At 46.0% G+C, this 26,037-nt stretch overlaps 1 protein-coding gene across 1 annotated transcript; it reads left to right on the top strand.

Annotated features, from left to right (window-relative positions):
• Positions 1-5,848: 5,848 nt before the first annotated feature.
• RRAGC (Ras related GTP binding C) lies at positions 5,849-25,813 on the top strand. The gene is made up of 7 exons (XM_040424452.1): positions 5,849-6,281; positions 13,872-14,075; positions 17,123-17,322; positions 20,610-20,724; positions 21,886-22,028; positions 22,927-23,075; positions 24,895-25,813. The coding sequence occupies exons 1-7, from the start codon at positions 6,099-6,101 to the stop codon at positions 25,044-25,046; spliced, it is 1,146 nt and encodes a 381-aa protein (XP_040280386.1). The 5' UTR covers positions 5,849-6,098; the 3' UTR covers positions 25,047-25,813.
• The last annotated feature ends 224 nt before the right edge of the window (positions 25,814-26,037 follow it).

The raw sequence follows: 26,037 nt of genomic DNA, 5'->3' as shown, positions 1-26,037 counted from the left end.
GTCACGTTGCTATGGTCAGTCTCAGACTCATGTATTGAGATATTAGATGACTTAGGCTACTTTCACACTCTCGTTTTGGCTTTCCGTTTGTGAGATCCGTTCAGGGCTCTCACAAGCGGTCCAAAACGGATCAGTTTTGCCCTAATGCATTCTGAATGGAAAAGGATCCGCTCAGAATGCATCAGTTTGCCTCTGTTCAGTCTCCATTCCGCTCTAGAGGCGGACACCAAAACGCTGCCTGCAGCGTTTTGCTGTCCGCTTGACGAAACTGAGCCAAACGGATCCATCGTGGCACACAATGCAAGTCAATGGGGACGGATCGGTTTTCTCTGACACAATAGTAAACTGATCCGTCCTCCATTGACTTTCAATGGAGTTCAAGACTGCTCCCTCATGGCTATAGAATACATAATAAAACCGGATCCGTTCATGACGGATGCATGTGGTTGTATTATTGTAATGGAAGCGTTTTTTCAGATCCATGACTGATCTGCAAAATACGCTAGTGTGAAAGTAGCCTAACTGGAGCTTGGGGGTGGGTTGGATAGTCAGTAGTTCCTTTGCCTGGCACACTATCTATCTAGCTATCTATGACTTCTGTGAGCAGAAGCCAGAGAACCTCCGTACATACCTGCTGTAGCCTCTCATCAGGCAGGACACCCTCCCGCAAATGAATGAGAAGCCCCAATAGTATCTGGTGTGATGTGCAGTGATCTCATGAAATACTGTGATGTCATGTGCTCATCATTTGCATATGTAGCTGTCAATCAGTTGCATTTTATTCCCCCCCCCCCGAACACCCTGAACCCAACCGGAAACACCCACTTATGGGTTTTGTTAGCCCCACCCATTTTAGCCCAGAACAGTGCAAATTTGCCAGGACTGTCTCTGAAAATCAGGGACAGTCCCAGCAAATTCTGGACAGTTGGCAAGTATGAGTATGTGTCAAACCCCCCCCCCCCCCCCCCCCATCAAAACTGCTCGATGAAATCATATCAGAAGACTACTACTTGCAACCGTCTCACCATATTTTTTTTTTTTTTATGCTTAACACAAGATTTATTGAGAGCAAAAGAAAATCATAAATTACTGCTTAAACTGCTAAAAGTCGCAGGCAGAGTGGTACAGGAGAACTGCAGTATAAAGGAAGGCAATACCCTTAGAAGAGTAGTCATGAAATACAATCATCAATAATGTGCAAAACCAAAAAATTGTCATGTTAGCATTTAATAACTAACTAAAACCCAATCACAGCAGGTCTCAACTAGCACACGCAAGTAAATGTACAAAAACCAAGTAACATATAAAACCAGATTCAAAGCATAGATGGCAAGGCGGATTACTGTATACTGTACATAAAATGTATGGAGGTTACACCATGCCGGACAATATAACCTCTGTGCCATGCTGTACAATAAACAGTATAACCCCTACACAGTGTAGTGGTATACTGTACATTGTGTGGCACAGTGTAGAGGTATACTGTATATTGTGTGGCACAGTGTAGAGGTTTACTGTATATTGTGGGGCACAGTGTAGGCTATATGTGTATAACATAAGCATATTTCACATGAAAACTTACAATTACTTGGCTTGGCCCTTGGAGATCTAGGACACCACTTCAACACTTTGGCTGGGGGGCTCGGTGGAGCTGATGTGTTTTATCCTAATGAGAAAGATTTCATAATAAGGATTTGGAGAAAGGGCAGAGGGATAGCAGAGCGGGGAGAGGCTGGTGCTTCTACTAGGGGGTCATACCATGGGGGAGTAATAAAGCCCACCATAATGCCCCCCGCAGTAGAAATAATTCTCCTTATAATGTGCAAAATATACCCCTTTGTAATGCCCCCAGTTGAGCTAATGTTCCCATAATGTGCCAATATAAAATACCCCTTCTCAGTGCCCCCGTAGATGACCCCATAGTGCTCCTCTCCCCCCTTCCCCATTGTACCCACCATAATGTGTCCCAGTATAAAATGCCCCTATACAGAGCCCCCGTATAAAATACCCCTTTTTAGCCTCAGTAGATGCCCCTATAGTGCCCCTAATCATGTGCCAGTAATAAGTGCCCCAATAGATGCCCCCCAATCATGTGCCAGTAAGATGTGCCCCCATAGATGCCCCTAATCATGTGCCAGTAATAAGAGCCCCCATAGATGCCCCCCAATCATGTGCCAGTAATAAGAGCCCCCCCACTATCATGGGCCAGTAGCCAGAGTGCCCCCCTATCATCTGCCAGTAGCCCCCTTATGTGCCAGTAACCTCCTATCATGTGCCAGTAGCCCCCCTTATGTGCCAGTAGTCCCCCTTATGTGCCAGTAGCCCCCCTATGTGCCAGTAGCTCCCCTATCAAGTGACAGTAGCCTCCGATCATGTGCCAGTAGCCCCCCTTATGTGCCAGTAGTCCCCCTTATGTGCCAGTAGCCTCCTATCATGTGACAGTAGCCCCCCCAATGTGCCAGTATCAAGTGCCTCTCTCCTTCCCACCCACCCCATATGTGCCAGTATCATAGTGCCATCTCCCCCCTCCCAATGTGTCAGTATCAAGTGCCTCTCTCCTCCCCCCATGTGCCTGTATCATAGTGCCAACCCCCCCATGTGCCAGTATCAAGTAAGTATAACACTTATACTTACCTCCATGTCACTACTATACAGTAGATAGATATATAGAGATATAGCAGAGCTGAGTGTGCTGGGGTAGCTGTCATGTGTATAGATGTAGCAGAGCTGGGTGTGCTGGGGCAGCTGTCATGTGTATAGATGTAGCAGAGCTAGGTGTGCTGGGGCAGCTATCTTATATAGAGATATAGTAGAGCTGAGTGTGCAGGGGCAGCTGTCATGTGTATAGATAAAGCAGCGCTGGGTGTACTGGTGCAGCTGTCATATATAGAGATATAGTAGAGCTGAGTGTGCTGGGGCAACTGTCATGTGTATTAGATGTAGCAGGGCTGGGTGTGCTGGGGCAGATATCATATATAGAGATATAGCAGAGCTGAGTGTGCTGGGGCAGCTGTCATGTGTATAGATGTAGCAGAGCTGGGTGTGCTGGGGCAGCTATCATGTGTATAGATGTAGCAGAGCTGGGTGTGCTGGGGCAGCTATCATATATAGAGATATAGTAGAGCCGAGTGTGTGGGGCAGCTGTCATATAGAGATATAGCAGTGCTGGGTGTGTTGGGGCAGCTGTCATGTGTATAGATGTACACTGGCTATAACAGCTAACAGAGTCTACAGTAGAAGTCTGATATTTAATATTTTTTTCAGTTAGTGGCTATGCAGCTCTTATAGCTGTGTGGGTAAGTGCTTTGCCTCTGATACAGAAGGTCGTGGGTTTGAATCCCAGACACATCTCTCCCTCTCCTGAGCACGGCAATACAGATGACTATTCCTGGGATTCGTCGGATTGGAATCTTGTAAATGAGAAGCGTGCAAGTTGTGACAGCGCCGCGGGCGGCCACCCGGTCCAAGAAACAGCCCTGGTCCTGTGAACATAGAGGATGCTGCCTTTTGAATTGTAGAAAACCCCTTTAATTCCCTCCCAGACTTAAAACTTTCCACTTATTAGAGGAGATTAATCAAGACTGGTGTAAAAGAAAACTGGCTTAGTTTCCCATAGTAATCAATCAGAATCCAATTTTCATTTTTCAGTGCTTATTTGGCAAATTAAAAGGGGAAATCTGGTTGCTATAGGCAACTAAGCCAGTTTTGCTTTTCATCAGTTTTGATGAATCTGCCCCATTGACTGTATGAACGAGGCCTGACTATGGGAATAAGGTATTCTTCTCACAGACCTTCGGAAAGCATCTGGAGCTGGTATTTGTCCTGCACGGAATCCTGCAACGGCCATGTGGAAAACCACTTTATTTGCCTCCCAGACTGAAAACTCCCAACGTATTTGATCCTGTGGACGCAGGCAAAATGGGGCCAAGATGGGCGCCTGTAATAAAGTGGCCGTAGAGTGAACCTCATATCTATCTATTGTAGGACTGGACCACCAGGAGGTGCGATGAAGTGACCAAATTGTAAGAGAGTGCACAGTCTGGGGAATGATGACCCTGCCTGTGCGCACCCAGGAGTGATGATGTCACTGCATAGCGCCTGATGTGCTACATGCACCGGGAGAACAGGGCTAGGTGAGTGGAACGGAGGGGGAGGGCTACAATTGTGAGGGGCATTTTGCTGTGTGGGGTGGGGGGCAGTAATGGGGCATTCTACTGTGTAGGGGCACTAAGTGGACTGGAGTGGAATTAAAGGCGTGGCTCAGTGTTAAAAATAATGTCACTTCTTAGGCTTTTTAGAAGTTGGGAGGCATGACCCAGCAGAGTACAAGAGGATCCTCTATGGGCCCCAAAGTTTCAGGAGAAAACTGACATTAGGAATTGCCTTTGGAGACAATAACCTGACATTAGTGTCTAGTTCATACCATTTTTTGATGATATGGGGGTTGGGCCCAAGTAGCCCCTGTCTGGCTACTACGGTTGCCAACCGGCCAGTATCTCATTGGCAAGGCTGGTATTTTCCTACAAGGACAGCTACTAATGAGTGTGGAGTGCTCATCAGTGCAGCCTTTACCTCCCCCCCCCACTTGTGTTAATACAAATAAAAAGCACTCCCCTCCTCCATTTGCTTGCACTGCTCACTGGAAGCTCAGGCAGGACCTGCGGGACGTCATCGGGCTGGAGCGAGTGCTCACCGCAGCACGAGCAAATGGAGGAGGGGAGTGCTTTTTATCTTTTTGGGCAGAAGCAGAGAAGGGGGAACTAGCATTAATAGGGGGCATTATTCTTCCTGGGGGGCACTAGTGGGGCCATTATTTATTCTGGGCGGCACTAATGGGGGCATTAATATTATTGGGAGCCACAGTATGAAAGCGACTTAAAGGGGTGGTCTCACTTCAGTAAGTGGCATGTATCATGTAGAGAATGTTAACTAATGTATTGTGATTGTCCATATTGCTTTCTTCGCTGGCTGGATTCATTTTTCCATCACATTAAACACTGCTCGTTTCCATGGTTACAGACCGCCCCGCAATCCATCAGTGGTGGTCGTGCTTGCACACTGCGTGCGCTCCCACGGTCCCCGTCACCAAAGAGGCTGGCACTTTCTCCTATACGGCCACTGCTGATGGATTGCAGGGCGGTCTGTAACCATGGAAACAAGCAGTGTATGGAAAAATGAATCAAGCTGGCAAAGGAAGCAATATGGACAATCACAATACATTAGTAAGTGGCTTGTATTCACTTCCTCTACATGATAAATGCCCCTTACTGAAGTGAGACAACCCTTTAACGCCCTGTGTTAAGCCACGCCCCCACAACACTGCCTTTGGGGTGTGGCTTAACTTGGCCTGTATTGTGGTGAACCGTACTGGCTACTACTATGAGGTGAAAAGTCTAGAAAATCAGGACACTTAGAGCATTTTGCAGCATTTTCTATATGTATCCCAGTTGGAGTCGCTTCCTGTGGCGCACTTTGCACAGCACAGACTCTGGGCCGCACTGCTTATCCGGCACTTCCAGTAGCAGGCCAGGGTAAAGGTCACGTGTGACACCCGAACGCCCTCCTCTCTGCGCACTGCTTATCCGGCACTTCCAGTAGCAGGGTAGAGGTCACGTGTGACACCCGAACGCCCTCCTCTCTGCGCACTGCTTATCCGGCACTTCCAGTAACAGGGTAAAGGTCACGTGTGACACCCGAACGCCCTCCTCTCTGTCCGCGGTCAGGTGATTGCCAGCCACATGATCCCAACACAACCTACTTTGCTGAGGGACTTTAGTGAATGACTAGACGTCGCAACCAATCAGAAAGCCGCAGTCCCCGAGCCAGTGACCAATGAGGAGGCGCTACGCAGGAAGCTGGGTGTGCACCGCTGAGAGGGTTTGGTAGCTCCAGGAAAAGGAAAGAGAGAGCGGTGTGATTGTCTCCCGGTGCAATCACAACAATCCCGGGCGACGGGGTGCTGATCACATCACTCGCCGCTAGGTGGAGCTGGAAGGTTCGGGCTACCGGACCGCTGTGTCACGTGACAGTGCTGGCTGGATTATGGTGACCGGAACCCCGCGCCGGCGGCTTCTGTGAGCAGTCTATAAGTACACACCATGTCTATTCAGTACTCCGTGGAGGAGCCGCTGTCCGGCAGCTACGGGGTTGCCGACTCCTTCCCCAAGGACTTCGGCTATGGGGCTGATGAGTCCGAAATGGACGAGACTTCCACGGCGTCAGACAAGCCCCGCATCCTGCTGATGGGTATGAGGCGCAGCGGCAAGTCCTCCATCCAGAAGGTGAGGCTCTAGGGCCCCTAGGAGTGAAACTACTGCTCCCAGCATGGCTTGGTTGTCAGAACAGAACCTGGAACCTGTTTGGGGCGAGGGGTTGGCATGGTGACGGTGATATCAGAGCTGTCAGGATGCCAACCACAAGATGGTGGCATCTGTATATAGCTATGGCGTTTAACACGTAGATCTGTATGTGATATGTTCTAAGTTCTGTGGAGCTGATATACCAGTCGGCTTACATACACGAGCCGACTAATCCAGCAATTATCAGCATAATCCCGATAATTACCAGCTGGTGATGCACCTCTACTGCCACCATCGGTCCTCATACAGGGCAGCAGAGGACGGTTCACACAGCGCCACCTGCTGCACGAATCACAGGGCTATTATCGGGAATGGGCATTCCTAGTAACGCTCATTGCTGATAATCGGCCCGACATTTGTGCGGTGCAAATCCACTGTAAACGTATACAATGCTTTCCATGGCAGTTCTGATTGTCTGGCCGCGACTATCGGATCTCCTAAAATAAGCGCGATTATACCCACCGATCTAGTAGAAGGGATTGTGCCTAAGGAGTTCACCCAATGTCTGGAGAAGGTTGGCCACCCTTGAAGAGCCAGTGGCACATGTCTGCATCCTCCTTCCACAGGATAGACCTTCACTTCATCTAATTGGCTTGGGGCCCACACCCTGCTACTGCAGACCAGCTGGTCGGACCCCTGCCAGTAAGGCTACTTTCACACTCGCATTAAGATTTTCCGGTATTGAGATCCATCATAGGGGATCAATACCAGAAAAAAACGCTCCAGTTTTGTCCCTATTCACTGTCAATGGAGACAAAATTGAACTGAACAGAACGGAGTGCTCCAAAATGCATTCCGTTCTCATACCGGAGAGCAAACCGCAACCTGCTGAGATTTTCTTTCTGTCCTGCGATACCGAGCAAGACAGATCCGTCATGACCCACAATGCAAGTCAATGGGGATGAATCAGTTTTCTCTGCCACAATAGAAAACGGATCTGTCCTCCATTGACTTTCAATAGAGCTCATGACGGATCCGTCTTGTCAATGGAATAGAAAATACAACCGGATCCTAGTCTTTCCTTTGAAATGACAGAAAACTGACTGGCTCGTTCCTAAGTTAACGGGTCCGTCATAGGATGGATCCAGCACTCGGATATTCCACGACAGAGCGGAAAAGGGAATTTTATCTGAAGTGTGAACAAAGCCCAAGTCAGAGGTGTAGTCGTGTCCAGCATCTCGATAACTTTAGGATCGGAGGTGTTTCTTGTTGCATACATGGTTTCCAGTTCATGGTATATGATCTTGTATAATGCCGGATTCTGCAGATTACGAACATACTCGGTGGATCCGTTCCGCGCTGTTTTCCCGCTTGCAGTTGGTAAAATGGAAATGTTATTTCCTTTCAGAGGCCAAAACACAGAAATAATAGCAAAAACGCACTGCCTGAGCCCATTTATGAAACCAGCGCATCCGGAGGTCCAAGAGGGTCCCATAGGTGTCTACAGCTCCCCACCGCACTGGGTTAAAAGGGTTGTATCCTCAGATTGGGTCTTCTGGCACCCCTGCTGACATGAGCGCTGTATTCTCTTCATTGTTCATCTGCTTGCCAACACAACTTGAATTACAGCTATGGCGTCCCCATTCGCTTCTATGGGACGGCTCCGTCCTATTCACTTAGTCTGTTCCTAGGCCAGTGACGTCATGTTCATGTGTGACCTAGAGGCAGCTCAGTCCAATTCAAGTGAATGGACCTGAGCTGCAGTACCAAGCACAGCCACTATACAACGGATGGTGCTGTGGTGAGCCTCTTCCAACAGCTGATCCGTAGGGGTACTGGGAGTTGGACCCCCACCGATCACATGATGACCGATCCTGAGGATTAAACACTAGGACAACCCCTTTAAAGTATATCTGAAAGGCTGTGACATTTTTATGATATTATATAGCCCTTAGGCTTTTTTCACATCACGTTTTTGTTTCGTGTTTAATATATACAGCAATAAAAAAAGATGCAAAGTACATTACGCTGCCCCATCCTCCAGAGTCCAGCAGGAAAAGTATATGTTAAACGGATGCTAAAAAAAGAACCCTATAGTTAATGCATGTCATGTGTATATAACCCTCATGTGAACAGAGCCTTAAAGAGGTCGTGCCATGAAAAATATTCTACAGTTTTCAAACCAGCACCTGGATCTGAATACTTCTGTAATTACATGTAATTAAAAATGTAGTATAGCCACTGAGTTATGCAATAAAATGTATCTGTATAGCGCCACCTGCTGTTTGTCCTATTCCTTATTTCTTTGTCCTTCTCACTGAGCTGGTGGCATGCGCTTCAAGTGTCTTCTGTGGCAGTTACAGGGAGAGAGCTGCAGCAGAAAGCACACACCCTTGAGCTGTGATGGGGAGAGCGCTGCAGCAGAAAGCACACACCCTTGAGCTGTGATAGGGAGGGCGCTGCAGCAGAAAGCACACACCCTTGAGCTGTGATGGGGAGAGCGCTGCAGCAGAAAGCACACACCCTTGAGCTGTGATGGGGAGAGCGCTGCAGCAGAAAGCACACACCCTTGAGCTGTGATAGGGAGGGCGCTGCAGCAGAAAGCACACACCCTTGAGCTGTGATGGGGAGAGCGCTGCAGCAGAAAGCACACACCCTTGAGCTGTGATTGGGAGAGAGCTGCAGCAGAAAGCACACACCCTTGAGCTGTGATTGGGAGAGCGCTGCAGCAGAAAGCACACACCCTTGAGCTGTGATTGGGAGAGAGCTGCAGCAGAAAGCACACACCCTTGAGCTGTGATTGGGAGAGAGCTGCAGCAGAAAGCACACACTCTTGAGCTGTGATGGGGAGAGAGCTGCAGCAGAAAGGACCCCCCCCCCCCCCCCCCCCCAAGAAAGATAAACACATGAAGTACAAAATCCCCTGTAATATACTCAATGCTAGAACTTGGGGATCGACTTATTTTTTTTATTTTTATTTTTTAAGAGCCAATATCGATAATCTGTGAACTTTCAGGCTGATAATTTATACTGATATTTTATAGTTTCGGCGGCACGGCAGCGCACGGCGAGAGGCAGCTGGACTAACAGTACTGCGTGCATTACTTATAGATGACCTATCCTCAGGATAGCTCCACTATTAGACTGGTGGGGGTCTGACCCCAAGCACTGGCACTACATGTCTCCATCCACTAGTGGCCGTGCCTGGTTATTGCAGCTAGCAGGACGGGGTCCACCTGTAGAAGTTTCATTGTCTGAAGGCTTGGCATTAGTTGGGGAGGTTTTATTATGTGGTGGCAGAGCAGACCCCCGTTATATTTGAATATGGCTGTCCTGGAAAGAGTGGTGGGGGCATTTGCAGAAGTATCATGCCTTGTATGCTATTTCCTCTTTAGGTTTTCGATCTACATGTGATCATTTCTCTTTATGCAGAGGTCTTGAAATGTGGAATGGAGGCCACCTCTGGTTCTGTAGTGTGTGCGTCCGACCCAGAAGGGGCTGGTATATTACAGTATATTCAGTATATTCCCCCCTGCATGGATGATTCCTAGCTGGTAGCCGTCTCCCTTGCCAGGTATACCAGTAAGTGCCTATCCTCAGCAGGTGCAGCTCTAGGATACGTCCACGCGTGGGGTAAACGCTGGAGAGCAGATTGATGTATAGTTTTCAGGGAAAAGATTCAGTAAAACCTGTCATTTATACACTTATATCTTTCTTCTTTACACCTCCTGTGAACAGCTATTGGTACAAAGGGAACGTGTCACTGATATTTGCCGTATAGAAGTACTCAAACGTGGTTTTGTTCACAAATTTGCTGTGCAGTCTAGACAGTTCTAGATACGCCATTGGGCTGGGACTGTTTTTAAGTTTGGAGATGTACTGCTGGGCACTTTTGGGGTCATTTATCAAACTGGTGTAAGGTAGAGCTGGCTTAGTTGTCCATAGCAACCAATCAGATTCCACCTCCTTTGGAAAATGGGAGGTGGAATCTGGTTGCTGTGGGCACCTAAGCCAGCTCTACTTTACACCAGTTTGATAAATCTCCCCCTTTGTGCCTGTTTTGCATGTAGAACAAGCATCATTTTCTGGAAATGGCAAATGTGCAAAAGAATGCCAGAGGTCTGTTTTAAGCCGTGTTTACAAGTTGTACGCGCACACAGCGGCACGGTAGCATTACTTATATTGGCGGCATGTTCCCAATGACAAAATATAAACTAGTGCTTGGTCAGTGATCACATATCCTTTGTTTTGGGTATAAGTTGAGGCAGGTTCCCGCTATTACTGGGTGGCTTCGCCCCTAGCTGTGACATGGTCACGGTCATACAGATGCTGGGTATCCTCCTGTGGTATGTTCTTCCCAGCTCTTACAACCTGGGCCTGTAGTTCTGTCAAGGTGGCTGTTGGATGCTCTGCATGGGAGATCCAGTCCCATTTATAAAAAAGCAGCAGGACTGGTTCCATAATGTATGAGATATCCCGAAGGCTGTCTGTGTACCCCTCTGCAGAACCCAAAATAAAGGGTGCATCACCTTTTATACAGTCGTGTGCATGGGGCCAAAGGAAGACCCCACCAGAGGAACTAATATGTATTATCTCTACTGGACAGTCCATAATGGGTAGCTTCCTAAAATACATAAAGGAGGCAGCCCAGGGACACCAGTCATTGCTGGTATAATGTGCACTTCTGGCTGGATAGAGAATAATGTAAAACCCTTTTGTCCAAGACACCACAGATGTTGGGGCAGATTTATGAAACCGTCTAAAAGAAGAATTGTATTTTTTGCCCATAGCAACCAATCACAGTGTGGCTTTCAATTGTCACGAGTGGAATGTAGAGTGAAAGCTGCGCTGTGATTGGTTGCTATGGGCAGTGTAGACCGTTCCATAAATCCCTGATGCCTTCACATGTGCATCCTCCAATGGGGTTTGAAAAAGGCTCAGGCGTGAGCCGAAACTAGTCGCTGATGATGGTACTATGCCTTGAATAAACATCTCTTCTTGCCATCCAGGAAGTGAGTGCCGGTCCTCCTTCGCTATATAGCATCATGTCAGCGTCCTCTAAGACATTCCAGGCCTCTAAGGCCCCTTTCACACGGGTGCAATCGGTGAGGTGAGCGCATTGCACCTGCACGGAATCTGGACCCATTTATTTCTATGGGGCTGTGCACATGAGCAGTGTTTTTCACGCATCCCTTGTACGTTGTGTGAAAATCGCATTGCATCCGCAAGCAAGTGCAGATACAATGCGTTTTTCACTGATGGTTGCTAAGGAGATGATGTGAATAAATGGGGATGAGCCCCGGGACCCCATTAAAGTCCATTTACTTTATTATTTTCCATTTACAACATGGTTATAATGGAAAATAATAGCATTCTTTAGGAATGCGAAGTAAAATGACCATTGAGGGTGTCAAAAAATAATAAAAAAAATGACTCGCCTCATCCACTTGATTGCGCAGCTGTTATCATCGTCTTTCCTCCTCCTGCGATGACGTCAGCGCAGGTCCTGAAGGAAGAAAAAAGACCATAACGGCTGCGCGATCAAGTGGGTGAGACTATTCAAACGGTCCTAGAATATGGCGCGCTCCATAAGCTGCTACTTCTTATGCCACTGTTATGGTAGAAAAACATTGATAAATCTCCCCAATTGATTTAACATGTTTCACCTGTAAAAAAGAAATAAAAATGTGCTTTTTGTAATGTTTCTAAAAGGCAGCACAACAGCAACATGTAACCAGAAACCAATCCAGAATGAACTTATATAGACATACGATAAAGAACGCGTGTAAGCACTTCTCTGGTGGACATGACGTAATAGTATGTCATGGCGGATTAACCCCCTCTATGCCGCGGTCAGCGCCGACTTCACTATCTAATGGTTTGTACAGACTCGTAGCTGTGGGTCACCTGACTTGTTTATCTGAGGCTCCGTTCCAGAGTTATGATACTTGTTCTTAATATGCAAATTAGGCCTTTGATGCAATGAGGGCGTCACCATTGCTCTTGTTGCACCGAAGCTCCAATCATTTCTGTTGCTAGCACCTACCTGGCTGCTTTGATTGACAGGGCCGGACAATGGCAAAGTGAAGGAGGGGCTGTCCACAGAAAGGGGTGGATCTTGTGTGCAACAAGAGCAATGGTGACACCCTCATTGCACCAAAGGCCTAATTTGCATATTAAGAAAAAGTATCCTAATTTGGGAGTGGTAACGGCACCAAAAAGCACATGGACACATACAGAACTGTTTTTCATGCTTCCTATTCATTGCAGATTCCGACCCAAGATATAGCATGCTGCTTCTTATTTCCACATGTTCCAAGTGTATGGGAGGCTTTTTTCAGATGTTCTATAGCAGGGCTGGCCAACCTGCGGCTCTCCCGCTGTTGTAAAACTACAATTCCCACCATGCCCTGCTGTAGGCTTCTAGCTGTAGGCAGTCTAGGCATGCTGGGAGTTGTAGTTTTGTAACATCTGGAGAGCCACAGGTTGGCCACCCCTGTTCTAGAGGGTGATTTTGTGGTGGAAACACTGTACCAGGAGCCTCAGGTTTATTGCTTTCGCTTAGGCCTTTTGCACACAAATGTATTTCTTTCAGTGTCCGTTCCATTTTTTTTTTTTTGCGTACTGTATGCGGATCCATTCACTTCAATAGGTCCGCAAAAAAAAACAGAAGTTACTCTGTGTGCATTCCGTTTCCGTATGTCCGTATTTCTGTTCTGCAAAAGAAATGGAACATGTTCTATTACTGTCCGCATTACGGACAAGGATAGGACTGTTCTATTAGGGGCCAGCTGTTCCGTTCCGCAAAATACGGAATGCTCACAGATGTCATCCGTATTTTTTGCTGATCTGTTTTCTGCAGACTTCAAAATACATACAGTTGTGTGCAAGAGGCCTTATCCTGATGATGTATCACCCCATGTGTGATGTATTGGTTGCGCTCTTCTCTCAGGGTACTTTCACACTAGCGTTGGAGGAATCCGGCAGGCAGTTCTGTTGCCGTAACTGCCTGCCGGATCTGGAAATCCGTGTGCAAACGGATACCATTTGTTTCCGGATGCGGATCCGTTTGACAAATGCATTGAAATACTGGATCCGTCTCTCCGGTGTCATCCGTAAAAACAGATCCGGTATTTTATTTTTTTTCACATTTTTAAAGGTCTGCGCAGATGGGGAAACCGAATCCGTTTTTCCGGAACACTTGGTACCAGATCCGGCATTCTGGCAAGTGTTCTGGAATTTTGACCGGAGAAAATACCGCAGCATGCTGCGCTATTTTCTCCGGCAAAATACCGTAAAAGGGACGGAACGGAAGACATCCTGATGCATACTGAACGGATTAAGCCTCTCAGGCTGCAGCAGCCATGGGATCTAGCCTCTTCCTTTTCATGTGCCGCTGGCTCTCATCTGTGGGGACAACCCATCACAGGTGCAGACCTCTGCTTGAGGAGATGAATCGATTCGCTCATCTCTAGTCCGGACCAAAGTGGCCAGACTGGAGCCCATGTCTGTACTTACCTTAAACGGTTAGTATCACCCGTGTGACTGTTTCTTTTTTCCTCTGTTTGGCAGGTGGTGTTCCACAAGATGTCTCCTAATGAAACCTTATTCTTGGAAAGCACCAACAAGATCTACAAGGATGACATTTCAAATAGTTCTTTTGTCAATTTTCAAATCTGGGACTTTCCAGGACAAGTAGATTTCTTTGACCCGACGTTTGACTATGAAATGATATTCAGAGGGACGGGAGCATTAATTTATGTGATTGATGCCCAGGTGATTGTCTACACCGCGTATAGTGCATTTTCTAATGGTAGCTTTCTTGTTTGAACAACATATCCACACGCCCTTTCAGACAATATGGGGGTCATATGGGAAGATTGCAAGCTCCTCGGTAATTAAAGGGGACCTGTCCTATCCTTTATGCTGCCCTCGCTGTGATAGAGTACTTACCGCTTGCATCCGAGAAGAGTCCCTGGTTGGCAAGAGAAGAATCCACTTTAGTCATAAGATCCCTCTCTCCTCGACTACTTGCTGATTGCCACTTTCGGTCATGGTTTTCTCCCTAGGAGAAAGCTGTCAATCGTCAGCGGGTGGGTGGGGAGAGAGGAGTTTTTGAATAAGCCTCTCTGACCACTCATAACTCTACTTGGAGGCAACCACCTCATATGAGCACGTGAGGACAGTGTAAAGGATGTGACTGCTTACCTTTTACGAGAATGGCTCCTGCTCCAGCAGAATTGTCCCAGCCACTCATTTGAATAGGCTCCTTGTAATACTGCATTTGTCCATCAAGGTGACCAGACGAACCCTCCTCACCGATATCTGCTGATGTTCCAGGAGTTGGTGCCGCGGTGATCTGCTGTTGGCTTGGATTTTATTTTAGAGATGGCTTTGTCTTAATGTTAAAACCCTGTTTACTTATTGCCTTTATATCCGATACATAGAAGGTTAATGCAGCATAAATTATCAACTGCAGATGTGATAGATTCAGATTTGAGGGTAAAGAAGATGATAAACGGGGTTAGGAAAGCCACTTTTATTTTAAAGCAAATATTTGGTTTTGAGATTATACTTATGATTTGTGTTGAGCGACGCAAACTTCAGAATAATACTGTACGGAGCTCCGATGAGCCGAAGTAAGTTATTCACGAAGTCACGCGTGACTTTGTTGAAAAATTTTGGTAATTGATTAATAAAGTGGAAAACCACTTGAAACCGAACTCTGCTTCGCTTCCGACTAGTACCTCGTTCGGTTTCAAGTTTTTCCACTTTAAGTCTACATGCACACGACCGTATGTGTTTTGCAGTCCGCAAATTGCAGATCCGCAAAATAAAAGGATGACATCCGTACGCCATCCTTTTTTTTTTTTTTTTTTTTTTTTGCGGATCCATTGTTACAATGCCAATCCGTGTCCGCAAAATGGACAAGAATAGGACCTGTTCTATTTTTTTTTCTTTTTTTGCGGGGCTATGGAACGGATATACTGACGCGGACAGCACACGGTGTGCTGTCCGCATTTTTTTGCGGTCCAATTGAAATCAATGGGTCCGCATCCTACCCGCCAATAAAAAGGAACGTACACGGAAACAAAATACGTTCGTGTGCATGAGGCTTTATGATTCACTAACAGTTATTCACGAAGTCACGCGCGACTTTGTGAATAACTTACTTCGCCTCATCGGAGCCCATGCATCCTAATACTGTACTTAGACGAATCTCCGTACACTATTATTCCAAAGTTTTGAACAAAGAGACTTTGGATGAAGCACTACTGATGCTACATCGATTGTATGTCGTAGCAGTCAGTGTCCTTCCGATCAGCAGAGGTCTGACCTCTTGGAACTGCCGCTGGTTGTAACCCTTTAAGTTTAGTCACCAATTTCCAGCTGAATGTTGAATTGCAATGTACCGTATATTGAATGTCATCTTGTGCAGTGCGGAAGAAAGCCACACCGTGTTTAGGGCTTACTGCAACCATAATTGAGGTTTGTAAAAGTGGTGGGACATATTAAAAGTTTAGATCGGTGGTGGTCACGATCTCTAGAACGAGGTGGGAGAAGCACCTGCTTAGCTCTTCCTCCTCACTGCGGGACAGGAAGCGAGATGGATTCAATAGAAACTCTATGGGCCCATCTCACTTCCATCTCGTACAGCAAGGAGAGAAAGCGGCTAAGCGAGCGCTTCTCTCCCCTCGTTTTACAGATCAGTGCGGGTCTCAGCACTCGGAACCCCACCCATCTAAACTTTTGATATGTTCCTATGGTATATGAAAAGTTTAATAAAATGACGGTGACCCTTTAAAAGTAATTAATTCCTGGAGCTGCTTCGGCTACATGGGGACTTTCTTGTTGCGTGAGTGTCAATGGCGTCTACGTGACAGTTGCAAGAAATCCAGATATGTCTGATTTTGTGTTGCAAGACATACTCTGTTGACTTTAATGGGAATCGCACGTGACCGGCGGCTTGCCTGTGTTTTCACAGTCCAATCACAGTTGCAGACAAGTCTCACGTATTTTTGTGCCGTGTAACTTTTCTGCAACACATGTTGCGGTACCCTAAAACTTTTGTGCACCACGTACAAATGCATAATGAGCGGGAGGTTATTTACCCACAGTGCTGTACATGTACACCATAGAGAAGACCGCATATGTGCCACCGCGGAGACCTGAATGTAGCATATGTCAAATAAGGGTTTACGCATGTTATACTTGTTAAGGGCTCTTTCACACGAGCGTGGAATCCGCTGCGTGAAAGAATGCCAAACCCTGCTCCGGACAGCAGAGACTCGGTGATCTTTTTACTACAAAATTACGGTGACAACTTTATTTTTGTAGTAAAAAGATCAGAGAGGCACGGAGCATTATCAGTCATGTTACTGCTCCGTGTATCTGCTGTCCGGAGCGGGGCTTGGCTGTCTTTCACGCAGCGGATTCCACGCACGGCATCCACCCATGTGAAAGAGCCCTAAGGGCAGAGTGTTGGAAGTATCCTCATGCACTTGACCGTATTTTGCATCCATGTTCGATCCTCATTGTTTGTGGATTGCACATGGATCCATTCATATCTATGGGTCCACCCAAAAAAAAAAAAGAAGCCGCACATGTCTGCATCCGTATAGAAGTTATAGAACAAGTTCTGTTCTGGTCCAGCGTTGTGAACGAGAATAGCCATTTCTAGTGATGGGAAAGAGTAAAATGCAGAAAGGACACAGAAGGTATCTGTGGTTTGTGGACTTAAATCCAGACATGGTCGTGTGCCTGGGGCCTGATACTGTATGCTCTAGATGCAATGCTCACTATATATTACTGTTTTCTGACAGGATGATTACATGGAAGCCCTAGCACGACTCCATGTCACAGTCACCAAGGCCTATAAAGCAAATCCTGACATGAATTTTGAAGTTTTCATTCACAAAGTAGATGGTTTGTCAGATGACCATAAGATAGAAACCCAGAGGGATATTCACCAGAGAGCCAATGATGACCTGGCCGATGTTGGACTGGAAAAGCTTCATTTAAGGTGAGCTAGTGTGGGTTTACCGCCCCTCATGCCTCATGTCGCCCAAACCCAGCAATGTACCGTGGAGGCAGAAGAGTGGGCCACTTTATTTAGTTTTTGTTAATTGGGATTGAGTTTACATGGCCATACACATTCTATAACTTGGCCTGACATCTAAGTTGCCAGACATCTCTTGAACCTCATATCTCTTTCAGAGCAAAAGTTCAGATATGTTTAAATCCAACATGTCCAATTCTGGTTCTCCATGGCACCAGGATTCCGAGGATAGTCAGGCGACCTCCATACACTGTAGGCTGTTAGGATCAAATTGTCTTAAAGAGGACCTTTCACCACTCCTGACATTCCTGTTTTAATGGCTTCATATATTTCCCATGTAATAACAATTCGGGAGCATCTATTATGTCTGTATGTTGTCCCATTCCTCTATTATTTCTACTAGAAGTTATGAGTGAATTGCTAGCAGTCTGCAGTAAGGGTACAGAGGGGAGGTAACCAGTTGGGGGTGTGTACCTGCACAGTCTGACAATGGCAGCACTGATTGGATAGAGTCAGACTGTGCAGGGAAACACCCCCAACTGGTTACCACCTCTGCCGCTGCTCCTCTGCCTTCTTTCACTTGAGCTGTGATGTCATGTTTTGGCTGCAGCGGTGACATGCCATATACTGCACATGACCACTGTAGTCAATCACTGGTCTCAGTATTATGCCTCATTCACACTTCAGTGATTTCTATCAGTGATTTTGAGCCAAAACCAGGTGCGGCTCTGAACACAGAACAGGTGCAGAGCTTTCCCTTATACCTGTGGAGGCTCCTATTCTGGTTTTGGCTCACAATCACTGATGAAAATCACTCGCCAAACACTGGCGTGTGAATGAGGCTTTATACTGCACAAGAGTGCTGAAGCCAGTGATTGCGGTATTATAATAATAATTTTATTATTATTCATATGAAAAGGGGTATACATGCATAATACAGACAATTGCAATAAGCATGAGCAAGACGAGTTACAAACTGGTACAGAAGGAGAAAGGGCCCTGCCCGTGAGGGCTTACAATCTACATGGTATGGGAGAAGGACACAGTAGGTGCGGGTGAAGTTGGTCATGGCGGTATAAAGGCAGCAGGGTCACTGGTTGTAGGCTTGTCTGAAGAGGTGGGTTTTCAGGTTTCTTTTGTGAAGGATTCCACTGTAGGTGAGAGTCTAATATGTTGGGGTAGCAAGTTCCATGGGGGATGCACGGGAGTATGGGGGATGCACGGGAGAAATCTTGGAGGCGATGGTGGGAAGAGGCGATAAGAGGAAGAGGAGAGAATGAGGTCTTGGGAGGATCGAAGAGTGCGTGTGGGGATGTATCTGGAAAGTAGCTCAGAGATGTAGGGAGGGGACAGGTTATGGACGGCCTTGTATGTATTTGTTAGTATTTTGAGCTGAATTCGCTGGTTTACAGGTACGTCCCTACTGCAGCCAGGAAAACGAATGCTGGTAGGTCAGAGCAGCTCTAATGGAATGGAGAGGGCTTGGGGAGTAAGTTTAAGGCTACTTTCACACCTGCGTTAGGTGCGGATCCGTCTGGTATCTGCACAGACAGATCCGCACCTATAATGCAAACTATTATCCGTTCAGAACAGATCCGTTTGCATTACCATGAACAAAAAAAAAAATATAATTTATTATATTTTTTGTTCATGATAATGCAAACTGATCTGTTTTGACTTACACTAAAAGTCAATGGGAGGCGGATCCGTTTTCAATTGTGTCGGTGAAAACAGATCCGTCCCCATTGACTTGCATTGTAAGTCAGGACGGATCCGTTTGGCTCCGCATAGTCAGGCGGACATCAAAACGCTGCAAGCAGTGTTTTTGGTGTCCGCCTCCAGAGCGGAATGGAGGCTGAAGGGAGGCAAACTGATGCAGTCTGAGCGGATCCTTATCCATTCAGAATGCATTGGGGCTAAACTGATCCGTTTTGGACCGCTTGTGAGAGCCTTGAAACGGATATCACAAGCGGACCCAGAAACGCCAGTGTGAAAGTAGCCTAAGCCTTTTGATAGCTTCCTTACTTTAGAAAGAAATAATAAATAAATTGCAAAACCCCCTTTAAATGTTAGTTGCTTTTTACTATCCTCTTATAGGCATGGCCAACAACTGCTACATTGACCTCTTTTCCTAAGGATATGCCATCAATATCAGATCAGCCTTTTGGGAGTAGCCCTGGCACTGAAAATACTCCGTCCATTGTATAGTGGGCAGAGATGGTTACTGCAGTGTTTCTCCCATTGAAATGAACAGCTGATTGTCAGACTCCTGCCAATCTGATAGTATGGCTTATCTTGACGATAGGCCATCAATATCAAAGTACTGGAAACCCTCTTTAGGGTTTCCACCTTGAAGTTTTCTGCTGCTTCTAAGAGAACTGCTGTCACAAGGTCGATGGCTTCTATGTGCACCATCCTCGCTGTCTGTAGAATTCATTGACATGCCTGTATGTGAATGGCTGGCCATGCGAGAAGCCGAACTTATGGTGCACGCTGACGGCTGCCCCTGATGGAATCCTTTTGAATTGATGTACAAATCCCTTGGGACAGCTTTATTAAAGCTGGCATTTATACTTAAACTGAAGTGTGTGCGAGTACAAAGGACCACATTTATTATATAGGCATACACCTAAACCTTTTGCATCCTGGACCGTTCAGCAGGCATAGATTTGCACCATTTTCTGCCTTAAAACTTGAATCATTTGTTGGAAACTTGCTGGCCCCCACTCACTAAACCCGTCCCACTTTTCACTGCCATTTTAAAAATGGTCGAGAGGTGAGGAGTCGCAAATTACAAAAATATAACGTGTCTAGTAATTTGCCCATTTTTAAAAAAAAAATTTAACAGAAATGGTGCTGTTGACTTGCTAAATTCCCCTTTAATTTTCTTGTTGGCACGACCCTAAAAAATTGATCTTATGGATGTGTGTGTAATGATTTCAGGGTAAACATACGCCCTACACCAGGGATGCTCAACCTGCGGCCCTCCAGCTGTTGCAAAACTACAATTCCCAGCATGCCCTAATAGCTGTAGGCTGTCCAAGCATACTGGGAGTTGTAGTTTTATAACAGCTGGAGGGTCGCAGGTTGGGCTTCCCTGCCCTACGCAATAAGATTTGCTTTTTCCACATAGCTATTCTGGTGGCCTTGTGTGACATTACGGCGACTGCCGGCAGTTCCTGTCGCGTCATGGATCCGCTTCTTGGTCATCTGCCATTGTGCTGTGAACCCATATTTCCCTTTTCTTGCAGCTTCTACCTGACAAGTATTTATGACCACTCAATATTTGAAGCGTTCAGTAAAGTTGTGCAGAAACTGATTCCACAGTTGCCGACGCTAGAAAACCTGCTAAACATTTTTATATCTGTAAGTATATGGCGTTATCTCGTGCTGCACATATGTGGTATTGAGGAAGGGCAGGAAGTAGTTATTATAAACCCATTTAATAAAATATTGAAGACCGTGTAACCTCTAAGTGCCTCAGGAGATGCCCTATCCTAGAATCGATGTATCTTTATTGTTTCCTGATCTGCTAGTGTGGCTTCGCTTCAGCAAACCGCATTTATGGCAAAGACCATAGGCGGGAACACCCCTTTTAATTTCATGGTTATTTCCCTAATTTAGGGCTCATGCACACGAACTTTGGGTGTTTTGCGGACCACAAATTGCAGATCTGCACAATAAAGATACCACGGCTTTGTGCAATCTGTGTTTTGCAGAACGGAAGGGTCGGTCCCATATAGACAGTCTTATCCTGGTCTGTAATGCGGACAATAATAGGACACGTTCTATTTTTTGGCGGACACGGAATGCACATGCTTCCGACATGAGACATCAGCAGATCATGTGATGTCTGGCAGCTTTGTAATAGATCTTAAGACGCACTCCTGAGTAAACCTGAATGACCCTTGTCTGCTATGCCAGTGTTCATATCTTAAATACTGCTACAATTCCTGCATTTATGTAAGGGCTCCATGGCCTGGAAAACATGGTGTGCATGTCTGCTTCAAGAGATACCTAATCGGATATGAACTGACGGCATCATAAAACACTTATGATACAGTCAGTTTGGTTCAGGGCAACCATGGTTAGCCCGGGAGACCCAGCAGACACGGGGACCATGTTTTCCTGTCTGATCACGGTTGTGTGCATGACCCCTGAAGGTAGTGTTTGGGTTGGGCAGTCCTTTTCTGGTGGTCATTGCAGCAGCTCTCCATTTTGGATGATATAAAGAAAGGGGGGGTTGCAAGTGTCAAATCAGCCTGAATATCACGGGTTGACACTTCACGGGCAGATTTCTACATTCACAGATTCCTTGAAATGTGATACAGGAGCAGGGGCGATATTGCTGCATAACCTGGTCGATGTGTCAATCGGAAGTCTGGGAAGGATGGAAGAAACCCTCTTCACGAGCTGCTGTTGTTGTTTTTTTTGCCAACCAGAAATTCTGTTCAGCCGACCCTTGTCAGATGAAGGACCCTATACTGGATAATGCTACGCTGATCTGATTTTCCTTATGTCTTTCAGAACTCTGGCATTGAAAAGGCTTTCTTATTTGACGTGGTCAGCAAGATCTATGTTGCAACCGACAGTTCTCCTGTAGACATGCAGTCCTATGAGCTGTGTTGTGATATGATAGACGTTGTAATAGATGTATCTTGTATATACAGGTAAGCATGTGTGCTGCGCTGTGATCATTGTGCAAAATAGTAATATGTATACATATAAATATAATAGTACCTTTTTATATTGGTACGGACCAGCTTTGTGCCTATGTCTAGCCAACCACTGCCGCTTTTTTATATTGATGACCTAGCCTCAGGATAGGTCATCGGTATCAGATCGGTGTGGGTCTGACTCCCCTGCCATCAGCTGTTTGAAGAGAACACAGTGCACATATGAGCGCTGCCTTTTCTTCTCTGTTTACCTGCTCGCCGTTGCAACGGCGATCACAAACCGGTGTAATTACAACTATGCCGTCCCATTCCCATCAATGGGACGGCTCTGTCCTCCACCAATCTGACATTAATGTCCTATCTATCCTGAAGGTAGGTCATCAATTTAAAAAAAAAAAAAAGAAAAATTTAAAGCAACCAAACAAAATACAGCAAATGCACTGCAACTCGACAGCTGCATGCTTATCCCGATATTTAAAATAAATTATTGGTCTTACAGCCAAAATACAAATATTAGAAAGTTAATTTATGGTGTATGCAGAATATGTAAATGAGAAGACTTGACCCCGAATTTCCAGCCCAGCAGAATTATTTCCAGCTAAGTCTCTCCATTCCCCTTTAGTAAACTTCTCCAGTCCTACAGAAAGGCTGCACATCTCCCTTGGTTTATTCAGCGGGCCTGCTTTCGGGAGTTGTTGCACATGGCGTGTGTTTGACAATGTGATAGATATAGAGGATCTTGGGATGATCCCTGTGGTGTTGATTTTTGCAGACAGGCAGATGTCTTGTCATGAGTCAGAGGGACATCTTCCCATCCACAGCCGCCCTTATTATGTTCCTAAGATTGCTTCAGTTTACTACCCGTTTCATGTAGACCTTTTTCTTTGCACAGTTTGCATGCTGAGTGTAATGGGACAGCGTATGACAAGGAGTCCATGGCCATTATCAAGCTCAACAACACGACCGTTCTCTACTTAAAAGAAGTCACAAAGTTTCTGTCGCTTGTTTGTATTCTTAGGGAAGAAAGCTTTGAGAGGAAAGGTAAGCATATGGCCGTACTGTAAAAATCCAGGCACAGCTAAACCTAACCGAAACTTGCTGACTGGCTGTAGATCTTGTAGAGGTTGTTTCATCTAAGACTTTGGTGGCATATCGCTAGGATGTCAGATAGGTGCGGGTCCCACCTATAGAAGTGAGCGGAGAGCAGCCGTGCACCATTTCTATGGGACTTCTGAAAATAGCTGAGCACTGTCTCCTTCGGCTATTTTCAGAACTCCCATAGAAGTGAATGCAGCGCACGCCGCCAATGCGCAGTGCGCTCTCATTAACTTTTAGGGGCCCCTTTTAGAGATGGAAGCGGGTCTCACTTCTGATATGCCATCAAAGTCCCAGATGAAACAACCCCTTTAAACATAAGAATACGTTGTTGAGAATTCATTTTGAAGTGAGCATTGTACCTATAGAACGTTATTTTACCTTTTGGATTCCAGAAAATTACAGCTGAAAAAGAAAATAAATCTTATTTGTAGAAGCAGAGGCCTCGATAACACCTCTCCAGGCTGTGATGCATGTTATGGCATCTGTATTGCCTATTTCAGTGTATAAGGGTCCATTCACACGACCGTAGGTCGCCCGTACCCATATTGCAGACCTCAAATATACTAGAACCAGCCGTGTGAATCATGGATGTGCACCCATTTGCTTGAATGGGTCTGCAATCCTCAAGATGAGGCACTGATCGAAAGCACTCTTAAGCTCTTCCGTGGGCTTTTTGGTCCATGCCTCCGCACTGCAAAAGATAGGACATGTCCTCTCTTTTGCCGTATATTGCAGATCGTGGACCCAAGTGAATGGGTCTGCACTACAGTACGGGATTCAGGCGGCCTGTGCGTTGCGGTCCGCGGCAACCACAAGATTTGGGTTGGACGAAGTTCTCAGAACCATTACATGTTTTACCTTTTGCACTGAGCTGTCAGCATGTAGCAGTTTAAAACTAAAAAATTTTAATTGTATTTTTACCCTGCTGAAAAATATTTAGTGTGACCTCTGCTTATAACATATTAGTAGAAGTTAGGCTACTTTCACACTGGCGTTTTGGCTTTCCGTTAGTGAGATCCGTTCAGGGCTCTCACAAGCGTCCAAAACGGATCAGTTTGCATTCTGAATGGAAAAGGATCCGCTCAGAATGCATCAGTTTGCATCAGTTCCGTCTCCATTCCGCTTTGGAGGTGGACACCAAACCACTGCCTGCAGCGTTTTGCTGTCGGTCTGACGAAACTGAGCCAAACGGATCCGTTCTGACGCACAATGTAAGTCAATGGGGACGAATCCGTTTTCACTGACGCAATAGAAAACTGATTCGTCCCCATTCGTCTGAACGGATGCAGACGGTTGTATTATGTGAACGGATCAGTCTGTGCAGATCCATGACGGATCCGCACCCAACGCGAGTGTGAAAGTAGCCTTAGCCACATCACCTTCCGAAAATGTAACTGTATGGGATCTGCATAGGAAACTCTGTCTATTGCATCGGGGGCAGGTAAGAAAGATACAGAGATGATTATAAAGATAAATTGTAAAGGTAAGTTCTTTGGTCTGAGAAAAATTTCAGTAGGGAAATAAGATTGTACATTTATTATACTTAGAAAAAGATAGCTGCCTTATTTTTCCACAAACGGCACCACATCCATCCACAGGTAGTAAGCGGTATTGCAGCTCATTCCCGTTCACTTCAGAGGAAAGGATCTGCGATACCAGGCACAACCCATGCTGTTTCTGGAATAAAGCGGTGATCGTTTTTCGAATAGTTTTTCTTTAACGTTTAGGAAATCAATGAAATTGATCCTGGTTTCTTTTGCAGGATTAATAGACTACAATTTTCACTGCTTTCGAAAAGCCATCCATGAGGTGTTTGAGGTGGGGGCTTCCACCCACCGGACCTTCAGCCATCAAGCCAGCAGTCCCAATCTCAACGCAGTGACTCACAATGGCACACCCGCAAACGCCGTCTAGAGTAAAACCTTGTGGACGTTGCCACCAGTAGCCCAGGTGCACTGCCCGCCACATGGAGTGTGTCATTGGAGAGGAGGCCAGTGCAAGACATACAGGGTACTACAGACAGAAGAAACCTTGTGGATCTCCCTTTAAGTGTCTGATCATAGTGACATGTTTGCGTTCCTGCCACGATTCCACTTTTGCAATGGATCCTTTTGGTTTGGATTGGTTTTCCTCTGGTAAATCTCAGCAGCAGTGTATGCATGTAAAAAGCCGCATGTCATCTTACCTGTTGTTTTTTTTTTTTTTGTTTTTTTTTAAATAAATGCTGACTGCATTGCAAATCTTTTGCCATTACTGTCAAACTTGGGATCACAAAAATACATACTTTCGAGGGGTTGTTTTTGTTCACAAAATCCAACCTCCAGACCTGAAAACATTCCAGAAGGGGGCGCACTTGTGCTCGGAGAGAGACTGGCATCACTCTGGGGATGTGCACATCCTACATAAGAAGGACCTTTGTGCTAGGAGCAGCTCCTTTGGCTTCTTACAGACACTTGGAAATAATCCCTGGGAATAGATTTCAGTCGTTCTTCACTGTATTGCTCTTAGTCAAGCGCACACCTCTCTACCCAGGATCAGATAATCTTCATACTCGCAGTTCTTCAGCTTAATTCCAAATGCCTTTTTTGGGGCTTGTGCCTGTATCTGAAATGTGTTTTATTTTATTGATTTTGAGGTTTGTTGTGAAATAAACTGCACAGTTAGCAGGGGGTGCCATATTGGTCCTGAGTGTGACAGTCTAATGACCATTTCCTTCTTTGTGATTAAATAAGGTGCAAGCGGATGATCTGCTCGAGAGCTGCTACTAACCGCACTGATTCTTCATCTACATGAAGGCGTTTGGGTCCTTTTTCCCCACTTGAGACGGGTACTGACAAGACTCCTTGGGCTTTTTTTTTTTTTTTTTCACCTTCAGCCTAGTGCCACCTGAATAATGTACGACAGA

The sequence above is a fragment of the Bufo bufo genome, chromosome 3 (assembly GCF_905171765.1).
Source record: "Bufo bufo chromosome 3, aBufBuf1.1, whole genome shotgun sequence".
Taxonomy (NCBI): domain Eukaryota; kingdom Metazoa; phylum Chordata; class Amphibia; order Anura; family Bufonidae; genus Bufo; species Bufo bufo.
Note: the sequence above shows the minus strand (reverse complement) of the source record. Positions and strands in the feature narration are given on the sequence as shown.